At 49.4% G+C, this 19052-nt stretch overlaps 1 protein-coding gene across 3 annotated transcripts in view; it reads left to right on the top strand.

Annotated features, from left to right (window-relative positions):
• The window catches only part of RARS2 (arginyl-tRNA synthetase 2, mitochondrial), an 816998-nt gene that overhangs the window by 577337 nt on the left and 220609 nt on the right, over nucleotides 1–19052 (top strand). For all 3 annotated transcript variants that reach the window (XM_069606382.1, XM_069606383.1, XM_069606384.1), the window contains one exon: nucleotides 3452–3576. In XM_069606382.1, the coding sequence (XP_069462483.1) occupies nucleotides 3452–3576 (125 nt within the window). The remainder of the gene's footprint in view (nucleotides 1–3451; nucleotides 3577–19052) is intronic.

The following is a 19052-nucleotide window of genomic DNA, read 5'->3' as shown; positions in this document are numbered from 1 at the left end:
CCATCTGCCCTCCACGCCGTTTTCCCTACCGAGACGATCTGCTCTTACGGGAGGGTGGGGGGGTTAGGTTCTCCATCCAGAGGTCAGATCCCTCAACCTTCACGCTTGGCTTCTGAAAGGTTGAGGTATAAGGATTGGGACCTCCCTGAAGACGTGATGGAGGTGTTGCTTTCGGCCAGACGGCCTGCAACAAAGTCCCTGTACCGTTGCCATTGTAGAAAGTTCTGCGACTGCTGCAGGGTTAAGAATGTGGACCCTTTTTCATGTGACATTCCTGTAGTTCTGTCTTTTTTGCTTTCATTAGCCCACAAGGAACCTGCAAGTGGGTACCATTAAAGGTTAACCTGACGGCGCTGTCCATATTTGAGAGCTCGTCTGAGGACTGTTCTTATTTCAAAATTCCTTTAATTTCTCAGTTTCTGAAAGGGCTCACTAATCTGTTTCCACCGTCACCTTTCCAGGTGCCCGGTTGGGATTTGAATCTTGTTCTAAAATTCCTAATGGGTGCTCCATTTGAGCCTTTACATTCTTGTCCTTTGAGACTGTTAACCCTTAAAACTGTATTTTTTGTTGCGGTTACTTCCGCTCGCAGAGTGAGTGAGCTGCAGGCACTTTCTGTTAAGCCACCCTTCACGGTGTTTCATAAGGACAGGGTTGTCTTTAGGGTTCATCCTTCCTTCCTTTCTTCTGAAAGTGGTGTTGGAATTTCATTTAAGACAGAAGGTCATTCTTACGGCATTTTATCCTCATCTGCATCCTTGTAAGGAAGAGGAAAGGCTCCATATGTTAGATCCTAGGAGAGCTTTAAGTTTCTACATTTCACGCATGTCCCGGGTCAGAGTGGACGATCTGGAAGGCGTTTGGGACAAGCTGTTACTAAGCAGACTTTGTCTAGATGGATTATCTTGGCAATTTCTGAATGTTACCGCTTGGCGGGTAAGGACCCTCCGGTAGGCTTACGGGTCCATTCTACTAGGGGTATTACTGCCCTGCAGAGGGGTGTTCCTATTCGTAAAATCTGTGAAGCAGCCACATGGGCTTCGGGCCATACTTTTGTAAGACACTACTCCCTAGATTCTATCCATGGGCAGGATCTGGCCTTTGGCAAGGTGGTCCTCTATTCTGCAGTTTGATTGGGCATTCTAAATTCTTTTACCTCCTCCATACATTGGTACTGCTTTGGGAGTCTGTCATAGATATGGAATACGTCGGAGGACCCAATCCCCTCGAAGAACAAGTTACTTTCTTACCTGGTAACATTCTTTTGATGGGATGGTCCGACGACGTATTCCATATCGCTCCCTCCCTGCCTGCCCCGCTACAGAATTTCTTATGCGATTGCAGCTTACTTTTCCGCAAGGCTTTCTGTGGTCATACTGGCAGAAGATTGGTGCCACAGGTTCTGGGGGAAAAACTACAACTGAGGCTATGGGCGTCGTGCGTCCTACTTATAACATCAGTGACATCGGCTCGATGGAGGCCCTTGAGGACAGCGTATCAACGTCATCGACGCAGGATGCAGACGCCAAAACTTTTCCGACGCAGCACAGCTATGGTGATTACCTGTCATAGATATGGAATACGTTGTCGGACAACCCATCGAAAGAACGTTACCAGGTAAGAAAGGAACTTGTTCTTCTGAACTAAAAGAGTAGGAAGATGGGCCAAAACTAGATTCCCGAAAGACACGGCTCAAACCACTTGACAAAGCGGTTTATTTTTATTTTTCAACACTTTTATTTAAACACAGATGTGCCACATACAAAGCCACTAATAATAAATTGTCATAGTCCACAGGTCACAGTAGTATGAGAACACAGGAAGCCATTTTGCGTGTATGGTACTCAAAATGGCATTCTGCAGTAATAAAAGATTTTGCGCTGTAGTGCACTGGAAAAAAATAAGTAAAAAGCAATTCAGTTTCACCAGAAGGTGTGATGGGTATATCACAAGGGCATATAAAATGTTGCCAGAGAAAGGGGAAAACAAAAAACCCTGAACCTGTCCACTTAAGGTGGTGTGTGTTGCAAAACGTCAACACAAGAAAACATGAGAGAAACACTCTCCCTGCACTGGTAGCCTCATGGGGGCACCAGTGCCCCAAAAATAAATGAGTGGAGCAGGTAAGTGAAGCTAACAAGTTTCAGAACATATTGAAACATGCTGGGGTTCTATTCAAATGAATGGAGGGAAAGTGTCCAAAAGAACATTTTTCTGTAACTGGTAGGATTGAGTGAGAGCTTTTTAGACAAAGTAGTTGCCATGGCCGGTTATGGAAAGTGAGTATTGGGGTCTACACGCTGAAAATATTCTTTGACACGCAGTGGGCATGGATGGAACGGGGGCAAGGATCGCCCAAACTGACAGATTATCTCCTCAACTCTCTCCCCCTCAATTGGCTGGTAGGCAGCCTACACCCTAGTCAGCGATGCGGCGACACCAACGCGGACTTTGCATATGTATCATTTCAGTCAATGGACCCGGATTTCGTCGCATTTGTGTATGACCAATGAGTGTACGTTACTACAGAGTCTTGTGTGATGAGCTTTTCTATAAAACATCACACAAAACATTTACAAAATGCGTCATTCAAAAAATGCAGACTGCTAAATATCATTTGGCAGAGTCCCCCTGCTACTCCATCCATCCATCCCCCGATTTATTTGTTTTGCTTCTTAGTGGGGCGTGGGGTTAAAAATCTCTTCAAAGGGTCAAAGTTACATTTAGGTCTGCTTTTCATCTTGGTACCTACCAGTGGCCCTAAGAAGTGTATCTTTGAGGGAACGAGAGCGTGTGTTGCTTTGTCCTGTGGAGTGATCAGGACAACCCTCGTCTCTCTTTGTGGGCTTGGTATTTTTACCCCATTCTTTGTTGTTAGTCTTTTTCTGGGCAGCATCCTAATATTCTTAGCTCATGCAAAAACTATACAAATATAATAACCACATATATATCCTATGACCTACTGCAGATAGTTACGATGCTGTTACCCCATGTTCTCCCTGCTCCTTTACCCCCGTCGCCTTGCCCCGTTTGCTTCTACGCCCTCTTCTGCCAATACATGTAATGGGACCTGCAAAAAGCTCGTGCTAGCAAATAAACATGATATTAATCGTGGTCCGGTACGTGTCCAGAAACATGTTTTGGTTAACACTAATAATTCGATGTTCACCATTGCATAGATGGGTTAGCATGTGCGTTGTGCTTTTCATGGCAATATGTTTCCCACGTGTGGTTTACACCCAAGAGCTTTGGTTTTAGAACTCGCTGTTTGTAGGATGTTGGGAACGTGGGGCCTTGTTCCTTCTCTTTTCTGGATGTTTTAGTGACTGCGGGCAGCAGCCTTAGCAGGGCTGGGCAAAGGGTTTGTGCCGCCCTAGATTCCTTCTGTACTTGTTACACATGTTCGAACGCACACACTGCTGAGCTTTCCTTTGCCCTTCTCTCCCTGCAGCTGCCAACATGTACCTTTTGGACTTGTGAAAGGGATGAAGACCCGGAAAGGAGATGTTGTCTTCCTGGAGGATGTTTTAGATGAAGCACGATCGCGGATGTTGCATAATATGAGTGCTGCGAAAAGTAAGACCATGGTTTCTTTGGCAGTAACACCTAAGCAGTTAGACCAGCATTGGCAATGCCAAAAGTTTGGGCTTTTGAATAGGCATGGGAAGGGCACTTGCAGGACACTGCTGCAGTGGTATTAACTGGCTATTGATGGTAGCAGGTGCAAAATGGTGCGAGTACCTGGGCATATGATAACAATGCCTAATACTTCGACACAAGCCAAAACTTTGGGCTTCATTATTGCTCTTTTTTAACAGCACTTCAGTGAATGACACGCATAGTGCATATAGAGTGGCTGATGGCAAACCTGGTTAAGACACTTTTATTACAGCAGTAGGACGTTTAGCATGCCTCTTACTAAATTAGCAAGTACTACTTCAAAGTAGGAAGGCTGCCTCATCGTCAACTCAGCCTTGTTTGGGGCGAATGGGCGACAGGCCAAAGCTGTTTGAGGGCATGAGAAAATCTTTAAGCAGAACGTTGCAAAGACAACTCAGCAGATTAGGCAACTGCTGCTGAGATGTTTAAACTTGCCAGTAAATGCAATTATTTTTCCATTTCCTTTTCCAAAAATGTAGTATTTATAATTACAGGTTCTTTTGTTAGAAGTTTCCAGGCGAACCTGGGAAAATTAAAAAGAAATTACAAGAAATTCTACCCCGCCATCTGCAATTCTATATTCATGAACTCGGAGAACCCAACTTCATGAATATAGGATTACAGAGGGCGGGGTAAAATGGAATAAGAATGTACAGGCAGCACACACCAGAAGCATGTCCTCCGGCTGCAGCCTGACAGCATTCTTTGCTCTCCGGCAGCAATGAACAAAAGCTCCCAATAGGGGGATTTTGCTTGCTTAGTGGTGCGAGATCGGAGCTTAATATGAACTGAGGAGGCTGCTTCGTTTCACAAAATGGATGCCCCCTAGTGATAAAAAAAATCCAGACTTTAAGGCTCATTTCTCACAAAATTTACATAGGAACTTTAAAAAAAGATATATATTTTCATATATTTTTTCATTATGGCACATCTTTTTAAACCATAACATTTTTGAGTGAACTACCCCTTTAAGGGTATACATCTGTGTTGGTTATCTCTTGAATAGAACTGTCCTTGAGTGTCTAGGTATGCTTGGTTCCTCAGAGGACCATTGCACTAACTGGAGAAGCCTCCTTCGTGTAGTCATGGAATCTTCTGTTTGTTGAATTGTAGTTAATGTACTGAGAATGTTATAAAATCAGCTGATAAGGGAGCACATGGTAAAAGTTAGGAAATTAGAGCCATTCATCACACCATTAATAAACTCATTTGACACATGCACTGTCCCCACTTTCCTCCCACTATTAAAAAAGCTAAACCTAGACCCCAATATCCTGACGAACTACAGACCAATAACAACGGTTCCATTTCTCCTGAAAATATTAGATGGGGCGGCCTATCTACAGATACAGCCGGTCCGATAGCACAGCGAGTAGAGCACTTGCTTTGACATCTGTGCAGAGCCTGCTGACACAGGTTTGAATCCCGGCAGTGTCAAACTCAGCCTTTCATCCTTCCGAGGTCGATAAATGAGCACCACAGACCGTGGTTACAAATAAGCAGCGCTCAGATGCCTGAGGGTTCGTAGTGCTATATAAATGCCATATTATTATTATTATTATTATTATTATTATTATACAAACCTACCTTGAATCTAACAATCTTTTGGGTTTGCGTCAATCTGGGTTCAGACCCAAACACGGAATAGAATCAGCTCTAATCGATCTGAAAAAACAAATGGATGACATTAAGTACAATGACAAACTTGCTCTCCTCCTTCTTTTGGATCCCTCAACCGCATTTGACTTAGTGGATCACAAAGTCTTATGTAATCACCTAAAATTAGCAGCCCATTTCTCTGCCAAAGTCATGGCCTGGATCCAATCGTTCTTGGATAATAGAACCACTAGGGTTTTCTCAACAATTGCCTCAGCCGAACCCACCCCCATTATATGTGGAGTACTGCAGGGATCCTACATCTCTCTTACGATGTACAACATATTCATGAAGCCTCTTTTTTGACGATCTAGACAATCTGGGTGTCTCCTACACTAATTATGCTGATGACACCCAGATTCTCATCCCCATCACTGGTAATCACAACATTGATTCCATCCTACTCAACAAAATTTACCTTATTATTCAAGCTTGGATGGCCAAGCATGGCCTCTGTCTTAACGATATGACAGAGCTCCTTCTGGTTGGCTCTACAGCTAGTGTAAAAAAAACTCAGTAACCATTTTAAATCCTTCAACATTGATAGTAACAACATTTCAGTTTCCAAGGAGCTAAAAACCTTAGCTTTCTACCTTGACTCTACCTTAAACTTAAAAAGACAAGTCAATGCCAGAGCCTCTGCTACTGCATACACTTGCAAACTCATCAACGTTTGTAAACCTTTCCTGTCGACCGCAAGCTGCACCACCCTGGCTAGGGCCTTAATCTTGTCTAAAATAGATTATTGTAGCGCACTATACTTAGGTTCTAGCAAACAGAACATCCGCAAACTCCAAATACTGCAAAACAACGCATTAAGAACAGCGGTCAACTTCCCCAAAGCACAACCGATCTTAGCCCTCAGACGTAAGACGAACTGGCTATCAGTGAAGGATAGAATAAACTTCAAAACTTTATCCCTCACCTACAAATGCCTCAGAAACTCAGTACCTAAATACTTAGCGCCACATTTTCCAAAAACACCTCAGAGCGACCCACTAGATCTCTACACGCAGACTGCCTCAACGTTCCCAGATATAAGCTCAAAAAAGCAGGGGGCAGCAGCTTTCCCGTCCAAGCAGCCGCACTCTGGAACTCCCTGCCAGCAACTTTAAGAGTAGAATCAACCCTCCACAGTTTCAGGAAAAAAACGAAATCATGACTCTTCTCTCAGGATGTTTGATCATAACCGTCCCTACCTGTACATTTCTCTATTGTGTTCCTTTGTAAATATTAAGCATTGTATATGTGATTATCATAATTGCGTTTATGTACACTATCCCTTGTACCTTTCCTTTCTGTGTCCATGCTTCTCCTTACTGCAACATGCTAATGGGGTGAGGCGTGCAATATAAATAAACAAACACATTTTTGGATTGCAAGGGCATTGTGTGCTGTCCATTCCTGTGTTCTCTCTGCACTGCTGCTATTAGATTTACCGAACTAACTGCACCGGAGAGTCAAGCCCTGCATCTGTTTTCCTAGTTGTACCTTTTAACGTGCCAGAAATGTCCAACTTCCTTCATATTCTGCAAGTTATTGGGCGTGATGAGCCAGAAGGTTAATCTGGGAGGCCTCAGACTATGTGTGTATACTGCCAGGAGTATGAGAATAACGATTCACTATGTGAATCTTGCCATTTTTTCCAAATGTGTTTCCCTTTAAAGAGAGCGGAGTAAACGCCTATTCACTGCCATCGCTCTGCTCTCTGACCGCGAAATGGCGTTGCGAGACAGCCAGGTGTCACCTTTTTAAGTGGAATGTTTGTGTCTGACTGTATAAGTGCCAAAAGAGGGCCGCTGGTCAGAGACATTTCTGCAGACGAACCGGGCTGATACATTTATAATACGCTGGACCGGTTCTTCACGTTCCAGCGTTGCCATAGGCTAACCATTGCACAACGTGTGAAAGGAGAACATTGGCAAGGGCGTGTGAGCGAACGGGTGAGGCAGTGTCGCCAGCCCGGGTCGCCAGTCTGACCTGGCGGTGAGATAATGCCCGGCATTTGCAGTAGCAAAAGCAGGTGTTACTTCAGTAGTTATGGTGAAGAAGACAGGTTGCGTCGCAAACGTATTTGTGTCTCTGCGGCGTTACATTTACTTGCTGTGTGCTGCACGTACATTCTATTGTGGAGACATTTTATTTTTGGGGAATTGTCGGAGTCTACTTTTGCAGCCAAGCAAATAGTGTCCATGCAGCCTCAGTACGGGGCGTGGACGGCGCGGAGAGTATCTGTACACTGTGCCGTGCATTCCAAGCGCAGAAGTGACAGAACGCCCTGCTAGTCAGTCACACGGTCATAGTATGTGCCTGGGATTTGCGCCATCGCCATTTCATGGCCCCCCGTTGCTCTGGCTGATCTGAAACGGGGCGGTGGACCGGTTAGGTTAGAGGGAGGAGAGGGAAAATGAGAGATCACGCTGCTATTATGCAGGGAAGTTTCCAGATTGAGCCCAGGGTGAAACAAAAGAATAAATCCCCCGCCCCCCAACCATTGCTCCTCTACTGCTACCCGCCCTGCACTCCCTTTCCAATATTAGTTAATCTTTGCAATTTGAATACCGTTTTAATGACGTGTACTTAAAATGAATAATTAGATAACGTATACAACAATATTTTAAACCGGAATTCCTTTTCTGTCTCATGTTCTTGTTAGTTTTCTAAATGAAGGGCACTGTACTGGATGTTTCTGGAAAACCGTCTATTGCTGCTGCCGTCATCTATTTTTCCCAAAATGTTGCTCTCAATGGAAAGTGTAGCAAGAGCCGACAGCTCTCTTCATTTGGTGAACACAGTGCTCTGACCCCGTTGCAAATGCTCCAGGGGAGGAATGGAAGGTGGGTGTCGTGACATAAAGGGAGAGAGCTAGGTGGTAGTGAAAAGGAGGCAGTTCCCAGCTATATCTTCAGAGATGGCTACAAAGAAGGCCTTGAAAACTCCAGCAAAGTAGGCAGATGAAGCAGGTATGTTGCCTTATGATGTGCGTACCTAGACAAAATATAACAATACTTGCCAAATGGTATGGGTGCATTTCGCATTTCAGAGTACTTGGGTATCGAAAGGTAAGATCTACAAAATGGCCTGAGTACCTGGGTATGTGATGGCAACAGTTACCGAATGGGGTGAGTTCCTGGGCATATCATGTTAACTTCTAGCAAATAGTTCCATGCCGGATGGATAGCTCATGTGCAGTGTGCTGGTTCTGGGACGGGCACAATGCCCCGCGAAAGGTTGGAGACACAGGAGGCACTGACTAGGCCCTTCATTCTGAGGACGATGATTCAAGTATCCCTGGTGGCTAATAATAACACTGATTAATACAGAGTTTAGAAGTGGTCCATCTACATGACACTCTATAAAAATCATCAAATGATGAAGACGTGCTACAAATACAATGCCAACATATTCAAATGCCTAGTAAAGTGTGCTAGCTAGCTGCTGCTGTCTGATGGTAAAAGCTGGCCGTCTATGGCCTACCGGGCAATGATGCGAGTGCCTTGACAATGCCTGTAATCGGTTAGCCTACTTAACAGATCCTGGCAAAACCGATGAAATGGTGGTTACTTGGACATGCAATTGTAACGCTAGTCAAATTGTAAATGTATTTCAATGCCTACAGTAGCAAGAAACAAACACTTTTCACTAGACAAATGTTAACATTGTTGGCTTTGTCATTATGTGTTGCTGCAATAATTGTTTTTTTTCTTTGCAAAAATATTTTTTTCGCAGTTAATAACACACACACCAGCACCACTACCACAGAAAGAAATTAATCCCCTGAAGTTCAGTCCCCCGAGCCCTTTAATTTTTCCAACTCTTGACCCCTTTCCTAAAACTTAAAGGGCAGCAACAAACCTACAGGCCGATTCATGGAATAATTAGCACGGCGCAAGTGACCAAAAACGTGCGAATCGCAGTGGAATGGCGAAAATCGCAGTGCAAGTGCGAAAATCGCACGAAAAGCAGCGCACATCGATTCATGGAAGGTCGTGCGCGAGAAAACCATCGGATGTGCGATAAAAAAGTGTGCGGCGCACGTTGGCGCACAGGCCATCTAACTGCGTGCGCCAGGTCACAGCGAAAATCGCACAGGCCACAGCGAAAATCGCACATAGCGCGGCGCACGCAACAAAAGTAGGCGGAACGCAGGGCGTAACACTCGGAATGGGGAACAACTTGCCAAAATGTGGGCGTCACGGGGGAAGTACAGGGTACAAGTGCGCGGAACGCCCACACGCTCGCCTACAACACGTATTCATGGAATAGAATAGGGCAAAAAAGCGCACGCTCAAACCAGCGCACAGGCACAAACGCGACCGCCACAAGAAAGCAGGCGGTAGCGTCTCTGCGCCTGTAAGAAATGTGCGCCAAAAGGTGCGCCAACAAATAGCACCTATATACAGCCATGATGAATGTCCTATACTGTGGCCCTCCAGGACAAATGACGTGCAAAGGGGTACCCACAAACACGGACACCCGCTGACAAAAAATACGTGTGCGTGTATACCGGGGTGCGCGGGAAGTCTCACACGCGATTTGTCAGGGTACGTGGATTTCAGGGGTGCGCGGGAAGTTCCACACGCGATTTGTCTGGGTACGTGGATTTCAGGGGTGCGCGGGAAGTTCCACACGCGATTTGTCAGGGTACGTGGATTGCAGGGGTGCGCGGGAAGTTCCACACGCGATTTGTCAGGGTACGTGGATTGCAGGGGTGCGCGGGAAGTTCCACACGCGATTTGTCAGGGTACGTGGATTTCAGGGGTGCGCGGGAAGTTCCACACGCGATTTGGCCGTGTACGTGGATTTCAGGGGTGCGCGGGAAGTTCCACACGCGATTTGGCCGGGAACGTGGATTTCAGGGGTGCGCGGGAAGTTCCACACGCGATTTGGCCGGGTACGTTGATTTCAGGGGTGCGCGGGAAGTTCCACACGCGATTTGGCCGTGTACGTGGATTTCAGGGGTGCGCGGGAAGTTCCACAAGCGATTTGGCCGAGTACGTGGATTTCAGGGGTGCGCGGGAAGTTCCACACGCGATTTGTCAGGGTACATGGATTGCAGGGGTGCGCGGGAAGTTCCACACGCGATTTGTCAGGGTACGTGGATTTCAGGGGTGCGTGGGAAGTTCCACACGCGATTTGGCCGGGTATGTGGATTTCAGGGGTGCGCGGGAAGTTCCACACGCGATTTGTCAGGGTACGTGGATTTCAGGGGTGCGCGGGAAGTTCCACACGCGATTTGGCCGTGTATGTGGATTTCAGGGGTGCGCGGGAAGTTCCACACGCGATTTGGCCGGGTACGTGGATTTCAGGGGTGCGCGGGAAATTCTACACGCGATTTGGCTGTGTGCTCCCAGGTATTCCCTGTACACCCTCCACGCCCCTGCAGGCAGCACACACCACAGGGGACTACCCTGCACACCTGCTCATGTCACCCAGCACCCCCACACCCCAGCATCCAGGGGCACCCTCCACCAGGCCCCCACTCATGTCTCCCACCACCCCCACCCCCAGCATCCAGGGGCACCCTCCACCAGGCCCCCACTCATGTCTCCCACCACCCCCACCCCCCAGCATCCAGGGGCACCCTCCACCAGGCCCCCACTCATGTCTCCCACCACCCCCACCCCCCAGCCACCAGGGGCACCCTCCACCAGGCCCCCACACATGTCCCCCTGCACCCAGGTCCTCACAATCACCAACCATGTGCGTAATGGTCAGCCTCCACAGCCAAAAGGCCCTACCAAGTAACCCATTCACCCACATGGAAATGGAAATTACATGTTACACCCCCAACGTACATAAAGCAAATGAACCCATGTCTGTCACACACAATGGTTGCAAATGAATTTGAAAACACCCAACATGACATGCATGAAACCAATGAGATGATACCACACAGTGAAGTATGAAAACAACATGGTATTAAAAAAAATGAATGCAAATGAAATGAAACAAACTACAATGCCAATGAAAAAAAGAAAAGGTGCATGTCCGTCCAAAAAAATTAAAAACACCAAATCCAAAAAAAATGTACTTCAAAGTCACATTAAAAATGAAATCAATCCGACAGAAAAAAAAAATCCAAACACCATTGCTCCATGGAGAAGAAATAAAAAATTAAAAATAAAACAATCCAATGAAGAACTATGTACAAAATATCCAAGGGTCCATGAGCCCAACTGAACAAAGGAAACCTACAAAAAACCCTAACAAAAATGCAACTATATACAAAAAGTGGAGCTGTGTCCGTCAGCTCCAAATCATAAGAATAAACAAATGAAACCTAAAACTAAAGAACTATATACAAAGGCGGCGGGCAAGTCCAGCGGCTCACTCCGTAGTGTTCCGGGCCAGGGCATCATCAAACTCCTCGTCTATGTCCCGGAGGCGATCCTGTTCCATGGCCCCGAGGGTCCGCAGGGACGACGCCATCTGCTCCTCCAACCCCCTGCGGATTGCCTCGAGGCACTCGGCCCGCCTCAGGGCCCTCCGCATGGAGTTCTCCGCCCTGACCATCGTGAGCCGCTCCTCTTCCGCCCACCGCCGCTCCGCACCTATCTGCTGGCCCAACCGCAGCCACACGGAAGACACTTCCTGTCCTGGGTCCTCCTGCCCTCCGGCCGATGCCTGCCCCTCCGATGTTGATGGCCCCGAGCCATGATGCCTCCCACGTTGACTCTGCTGCTGCCTCCGATGCAACTGCCTCTGCCAGCACGACGGCATCCAGGCTGATGGAATCCACCGACGCCGTCGTGCACGTGCCCTGCCTGATGATGCCGGCACATCCTCCATCTGCTGGGGTACAGTTGCTGTGGTGTCCACCCCTGCTTGACCTCCGACTCCCGACTGGCAGGGATGGGATCCCCACCGAGCTGGCTGCATAGGTCAGGGCAGGTCCACAGGGGGCCCTGGTGACATCTGGGCCGGAAGACGGCAAGGAGAACGACCGGCGTTTAGCCTCCACAGAGGAGGAGAGGGCCGCCAGATTGGCCAACACATGCAGGAAACCCCCGAACATGGAAGATCCCAATTGGGCCACGTCGGCATGGTGCTCTTCGTGATGATGTGCGTGCTCCTCCCAGGAAGCACGCACGTCATCACGAATTGCACCCGCGCGCATCGCAACCCCAATCAGGACCTTCTCCATACGGACATGGGTCCCCTCGTCCGCAGGTGGAGGGGAGTCAGGTGACATGGACATCCCCTCTACCTGCGGACGGGCCTGGGACGGGACATCCCTGCTGGTGCATGGTGGTGCACTCACAGGGTCAGGGACAGCGACATGCACAGGCCCCTCCACGGTGACCTGTGCTGCCTCCTGCCCCTGGCCCTGGACTGCACCACTTGCACCAGCAGGGATGCCCCCACCAGGCCCCATGTGTGCCCCTGTGGCGGCCTCCTCCTCCTCTGTGGAAACCACCAACCTGGATGGCTCCTCACCGTCTTCCACCGTAGCAGGCCCCTGTGGGGGCTCACACACCCCTTCCGCTGCAGCCGTGGGGGCATCCCCGCCGCCTTGCTCCACAGCGCCGTCTCCGCCCTCTTCTTCACTAGCCGCTGCGTAGAGGGAGACAAAGAACACAAGCATCAGGGTACTGTACAATGGTCCCCTAGACAGGAAGCAGTAGCAGATGAGTACCACTGTCAAAGTACACTTCCATCAGGTCCCTCCACAACACATGGGTCAGTCCAGGCAAAACACACACAGTAACAGGCATGGTGCATGCCATGGACATTTCCATACTTGTCCAATGGACTCTTGAAACATACAATGATATGGAACTCACATGCATCATGGGTCATGCCTATCACATGCACACACTTCACCTCAGTCACATCCATCTGGCCCCATACACCCCAAACACAGCGGATACAAGGGTAACTAGGCTGCATCAGTGAATCTGTGCATTGTCACACACATGTGTCATGCATCCATGGCATGCACAAGTCACAGACACGCAGGTCAGGCACACAGACATGGCTACCATATATGTACCTGGCATCAGCACCCATCCCTCACCCCCACCCATGTCCAGGAACAGAGACTGGCATGCTCTCATGTTTAAAATCTGCATAGGGCTCCCCATGTGGCATTTAAACACATGCAACAACCATGTGGTACACACATCACTGGTCGTTCATGCATTACCATGGTGTCCCTGCACACATACATGCATACATGGCCTATGTCACACATACAGGCAAGTATCGGAGAACCAGCACACCGCAACATGCCCTGTCTCACACAGCAATGCTTGGACACTTACCGCTCAACTCCAGACGGGTCTCCCTCTCAAGGATCTGGGCGTGGAGCGCTGGGCGTTCGCGTTCCAGGACCCTCATCTGGATGGAACTCATGCGGCCCCGGCCCCCCTCCACGAGGCGCCGGGCCTTCACGAGGGTCCTGGACCTCAAGTCCTCCCAGCGCTTCTTGATCTTCTGGACGTCGCGGGTTGCCACCCCCTCCGAGTTGATGGCAACCACACAGTCGGCCCAGATCCTCTCCCGTCCTTCCTTGCTGGCGCGGGACGATCCAAAGAGGGCATCATACTGCCCCAGGACATGCTCCACCAGGACACCAACTTCGGTGGCAGTGAAGCTGGTGCCCCTCTGGCCTGGGGTTGCGACTGGTGCCAGATGTGGAAGTGCCCAACATGGCAACCCCAGAGGCAGGTGTGGGTGGGCAACTGGGTCCTGGGGCTGGGCTGTGGAGCGATGTAATCCCAGTCGGGAGTCTTCAGTTCCAGCAGGGGTGGACACAGCAACTGGACCCCTGCAGATGGCTGATGTGCAGGCACCAAATGGCAGGGCACGGTGGCAGCAGGCAGGCAGGCAGGCATGCATGCAGGCAGCAGCAGATGGCACGTGGGAGGCTGCTCGGGGCACTCGGGGGCAGTAATTTGGCCTTCTGGGCAGGAGCGTGGTCTTCCGTGTGTTTTCACGTGGCCAGCTTGATACGGAGTGATTTGGCACCTGAAAATCCTGCACGTCAGCGTGAAATTCGAGGAAAGGCCCTTAGCGCGTAAGCGCGTCAGCACGCATACGCGATTCTATTGGACCAAAGGCCCTCAGCGCGTAAGCGCGTCTGTGACGTGACCCGCACGGGTGTTTCCCACACAGCACGTGATGACGGAGCACACGTGGAAAGACTGCATGTCAGAGTGTCATCGCGTGTAATTGGACAGCACGTCAGAGTGTCATCGCGTGTAATTGGACAAAAGTGCGCGTACACGCGATTGGCCTATGTACGTGTATTTCATGGGTGCGCGGGCACTTACACACGCAAGTACGTCAGCGCACCTGTATCCCGGGGTGCGCGGGAATTTCCACACGCTATTGGACTGGGTACTGGATTTCAGGGGTGCGCGGGTCACACGCTCGCCTACAACACGCGCAACGCATAAATCTGCGCACTAACAAAATAACAAGCTCAGACCCAGGATGAACATACCGTTCCTAGCAGCAGTGGCCATGGGCTACCAAAGGAGGAGGAGAAGGATAGTCAGGGCCAGAATATTCACACCCAGAACCAGCCTTTTCGGGATGCCTGATGACCAGGTGTATGGGAGGTACAGGTTTCCACCACACATAATACTGGACCTGGTGAGTGAGTGGGAGGATGACCTCACATCACCCACCTTGTGCTCCCAAGCACTCAGCCCCCTGGAGAAGGTCCTCAATGTACTGCACTTCTTAGCCACTGGATCATTTCAGCGGACAAGTGCCATAGTGGGTGGGGTATCACAGGCCACCCAGTCACGCTGCCTACACCAGGTCTTGAACATCATCACTGCACGCCCATCAGTCCGCAGGCACATATACCTGCCCAGAACACCTGCAGAAAGGCATGCTGCCGCCCTGGATTTTTACGGTGTGGCACGATTCCCCAAAGTGCTAGGTGCCATCGACTGCACCCATGTGGCTCTACGTCCCCCCAGGGCATCAGAGCACATCTATAGGAACCGCAAGCACTGGCATTCCATCAACGTGCAGGTAGTATGTAATGCCAAGGGAATCATCACCTCAGTATATGCCAACTATCCCGGGTCCACCCACGACAGCTTCATTTACCGAATGTCCACCCTAAGCCGGGACCTAGAAGCTGGGCGGCATGGCGATACATGGCTGCTTGGTGAGTATGAATGCCACTGCACATGCATGCATGTCAGATACTGAGCAAGGTCACAACCCCACCAATGATACCAATCACCACCTCCACAGGGGACAGTGCCTACCCTCTCAGCCCCCACATGATGACGCCAATTCGGAACCCCACCACGCCACCCGAGGTAAGATATAACACAGCCCACATTACAACCCGGGGCATAGTGGAGCGCACATTCGGAGTGCTAAAGTCAGGCTTTCGCTCCCTTGACCGTTCTGGCGGGCAGCTGTTATACGCTCCCCCAGTAGTGTGCAGGATCATAGTGGCAGCATGTGTCCTGCACAACGTTGCAACACGCCGGGGCCTGGCCGTGGACATGGTGGTGGCCCCACATCCCCAACCACATGCACAGCCGCTGCGCATGGGAGGGGAAAGGGCACGGGGGGAGGCAGCCCGTACACAGCTAGTGGCTAATTACTTCACATAGAAATCACACCCCTGTGGAGTCCACACTGCCCTGGCACATTCCATCTGACAATCAATGATGACTCAACCTGACACTGATCCTGAATGTCTGGAGAATCAACCGTGAAAACCATATCAGCCTGAGATTGTTCACCTGGAAGTGTTACAATGTGTGCATCCCTACCCACACAGACACCACCAATGCAGTTTTGTGAAGAAACACATTCAAGCAGCTAAAATGAATACCCACTTGCAAAATGCAACAAGAGGACAGTGCCATGTCAGCCAACCCATCCTCAGCACCGCCACACGACACACCGTGCCATGTCATGCTATTCGCAGGTAAACAAAGTAATCCCCACAACATGACTCAAGTGTCACAATGTACAGTGTCCCTAATTGAAACTTGCAACACCTGAAATGCTCACAGTAATGCAGGACCGACAACAAACTTGAGCAGGTACTACCATTAACATGACATCACAAATGTAATAAATTAGTAGTCTCACCACCTGGAAATGCCTGCACTCCCACCACTTCCAACTGTACAGTGTTGGCGCCATGTAGAGTTGTAGGTGCACTGCTGCCAACATGGACCCCATCTCCAAACTAGAGGGCCTTGTGTAGACATGAGGAAGGGACCTGCAAATTGGGAGGTAGACACAGATGATGAGTTACACATCAATGCAACATGCAGTGTACAACACAACAGCAATATGCACTAGGAATGTATACACAGTATTAACTAGACTACCCACACATGTAGTGGGAGTCCAATGTCACCATGTACGTCAATGTCACTTGGGCACACCCTTTGCAAGCCCATGGAAACGAGAAGCAGAAGGGGTGTGTGTGACTCAAACCCAAGCATCTGAACCAAATACATGACAAGCCTGCATGTGCCCAGCCACAATTTATTTATTTATTTATTAAATTTATATAGCACGCAGGCAGCCCAGGGGCATTGTGGCACTGTTACTTGCAAGGAAGACTTAGTTACAATGTGAGCAGGTTGTGCCTTGGGTTACAGTAAGGCAGTGACCTGTGATCAGATATATCACATAATACATCATACAATACTAGGCCATTTAATTGTTAGATGAACAGGGTCGTTTTCAGGGTTTTCCGAAAGGCGGTCAGTGAGGGTTCAGAGCGCAGGGAGCTAGGGAGGGTGTTCCAGTGTACGGCAGCGAGGTACGGGAAACTGGAGCCCCCTGCTCTGGTCCTTTTTACCCTGGGTACTGAGAGCATGCTGGCATAGGGTGATCTAGTGGGTCTTGTGGAGGAGACCAGGTGGATCCTCTGCGAAAGGTACATTGGGGCGGCAAGATGGACACATTTGTGGGTGATGCTTAGAGCCTTGAATAGGATCCTCTCCTTTATGGGGAGCCAGTGGGAAGCTTTTCTGGCAGCGGTGATGTGCTCTCTCTTGGCAATGCCTTGTGCAGCGCGTAGGGCACTGTTCTGTATTACTTGGAGCTTCTCAAGATTTTTGTTGGAGGTCCCAAGGAAAAGAATATTGCAGTAATCAAGTCGCGAGCCGGTTATGGCCCTGGCTATGTTAGTGCAGGTGTCTTTTGACAGATAAGGTCTGATTGCGTTAAGGAGTTTTGCATGGTAAGCGGCCGAGGAGGCAGTGGCGTTTACTTGTCTGGTCATGGATAGATTGGAGTCTAAGTAGACGCCTAGTGTTTTTACCGTGTCAAGTACTGGGATCGTGATTGAGTCAATGGTGAAATGGCTGAACTGAGCGTCAAGTTTCTTGATGGTGTCAGGGGAGCCTACGAGTAGGAGCTCAGTTTTGTCGGAGTTAAGGTAGAGGCCGTTGATAGCCATCCACATTTGAATTGTGTTGTAGATGTTGTTGAGGGTAGCAGGGTCCGTGTCATAGTCGCCTGTCAGAGTGAGAAGGATCTGTGTGTCGTCGGCGTAGTTGGTGTAAGAGATGCCCATGGCGTCAAGGATGAGGAAGAGGGGGCGGGTGAAGATGTTGTAGAGGGTGGGGGAGAGGCAGGAGCCTTGGGGCACCCCACATAGCATGATAGAGGGTGATGCAGTGGCTAGGTCAGAGAAGACCTGCATGGTCCTGCCTTGGAGGAAGGAGGTGATCCATGTAATGGCTTCTTGAGAGAAGTTGGCTGTGGAGGAGAGGTGGTGGCAGAGGATGTCGTGGTCTACAAGATCAAAAGCTGCCGACAGATCCAGGAGAAGGAGCAAGACAGGTTTGCCTTGGTCCCTTGCGTCGTCCATTTGGTTTTTTAGGTCGAGTACGGCGGTCTCTGTCCCATGCCTAGGGCGAAAGCCGGATTGTCTCAGTCCAAGGAGGTTCTGTTCTTCGAGGAAGTGCTGGACCTGCAGGTAGGCTGCTTTGTCTAGAATCTTGAGGAGGAAAGGGACAGTGGTGATGGGGCGGTAGTTATTAGGGGAGGTGGGGTCAATTGTGGGTTTCTTTATGAGGGGTCGGACCCATGCTTCCTTTAGGCAGGCGGGGACTCTCCCAGTGGTGAAGGAGGCGTTGACAAAGGCTGTTAGAAAAGGGGCCAAGGTGTCTGCGCAGTCTTTGATGATGGAGGCAGGACAGGGGTCGCCTTTGCAATTGGAGGGTTTTATGTTTTTCATAATGTTGATCATGTTGTTTTCTTGGACGGTTTTAAACAAGAAGGTGGGTGGGGCCTCAGTGGGTGATGGGGGCAGTGGTGGTGGGGAGGGTGTAGTGTGGGTGGAGAGTGTTAGTTTGGTGTTCAAGATTTTGGCTTGGAGAGAGCTGATCTTATTGCGCATGGCTGTTTGGATGTTGTCACACCATTCTTTGTCCTTAGTGAAGTTTTGGGGGGTGGGTGTGGGGTTCTCAAGTTCCCTGAAAATGGCGAACATTTCCTTGGTGTTCGACTTGGCCTCAGCAATTCTTTCTTCGAAGGATTTAGCTTTGGCTTTAATGATGGCTTTCTTGTAATTAATTGCAAGGGATTTGAAGTTGAGTTTGTCTTTCTCATCCCGTGATGTTTGCCAAAGAGCTAATGCTGCCCGTTTGTCGGAGCGTAGTTTTAGAAGGTCTTGGGTGAACCACGCATTAGCGTGTCTAGTGGGTTTGGTTTTCCGAAGTTTAAGTGGGGCGATGGTATTGATTGCTGCTGTGATGGCCGTATCATAATTTTTTGCCAGAGTT

The sequence above is a fragment of the Ambystoma mexicanum genome, chromosome 4p (genome assembly GCF_040938575.1).
Source record: "Ambystoma mexicanum isolate Mex_15411 chromosome 4p, UKY_AmexF1_1, whole genome shotgun sequence".
Classification (NCBI taxonomy): Eukaryota; Metazoa; Chordata; class Amphibia; order Caudata; family Ambystomatidae; genus Ambystoma; species Ambystoma mexicanum.
Note: the sequence above shows the minus strand (reverse complement) of the source record. Positions and strands in the feature narration are given on the sequence as shown.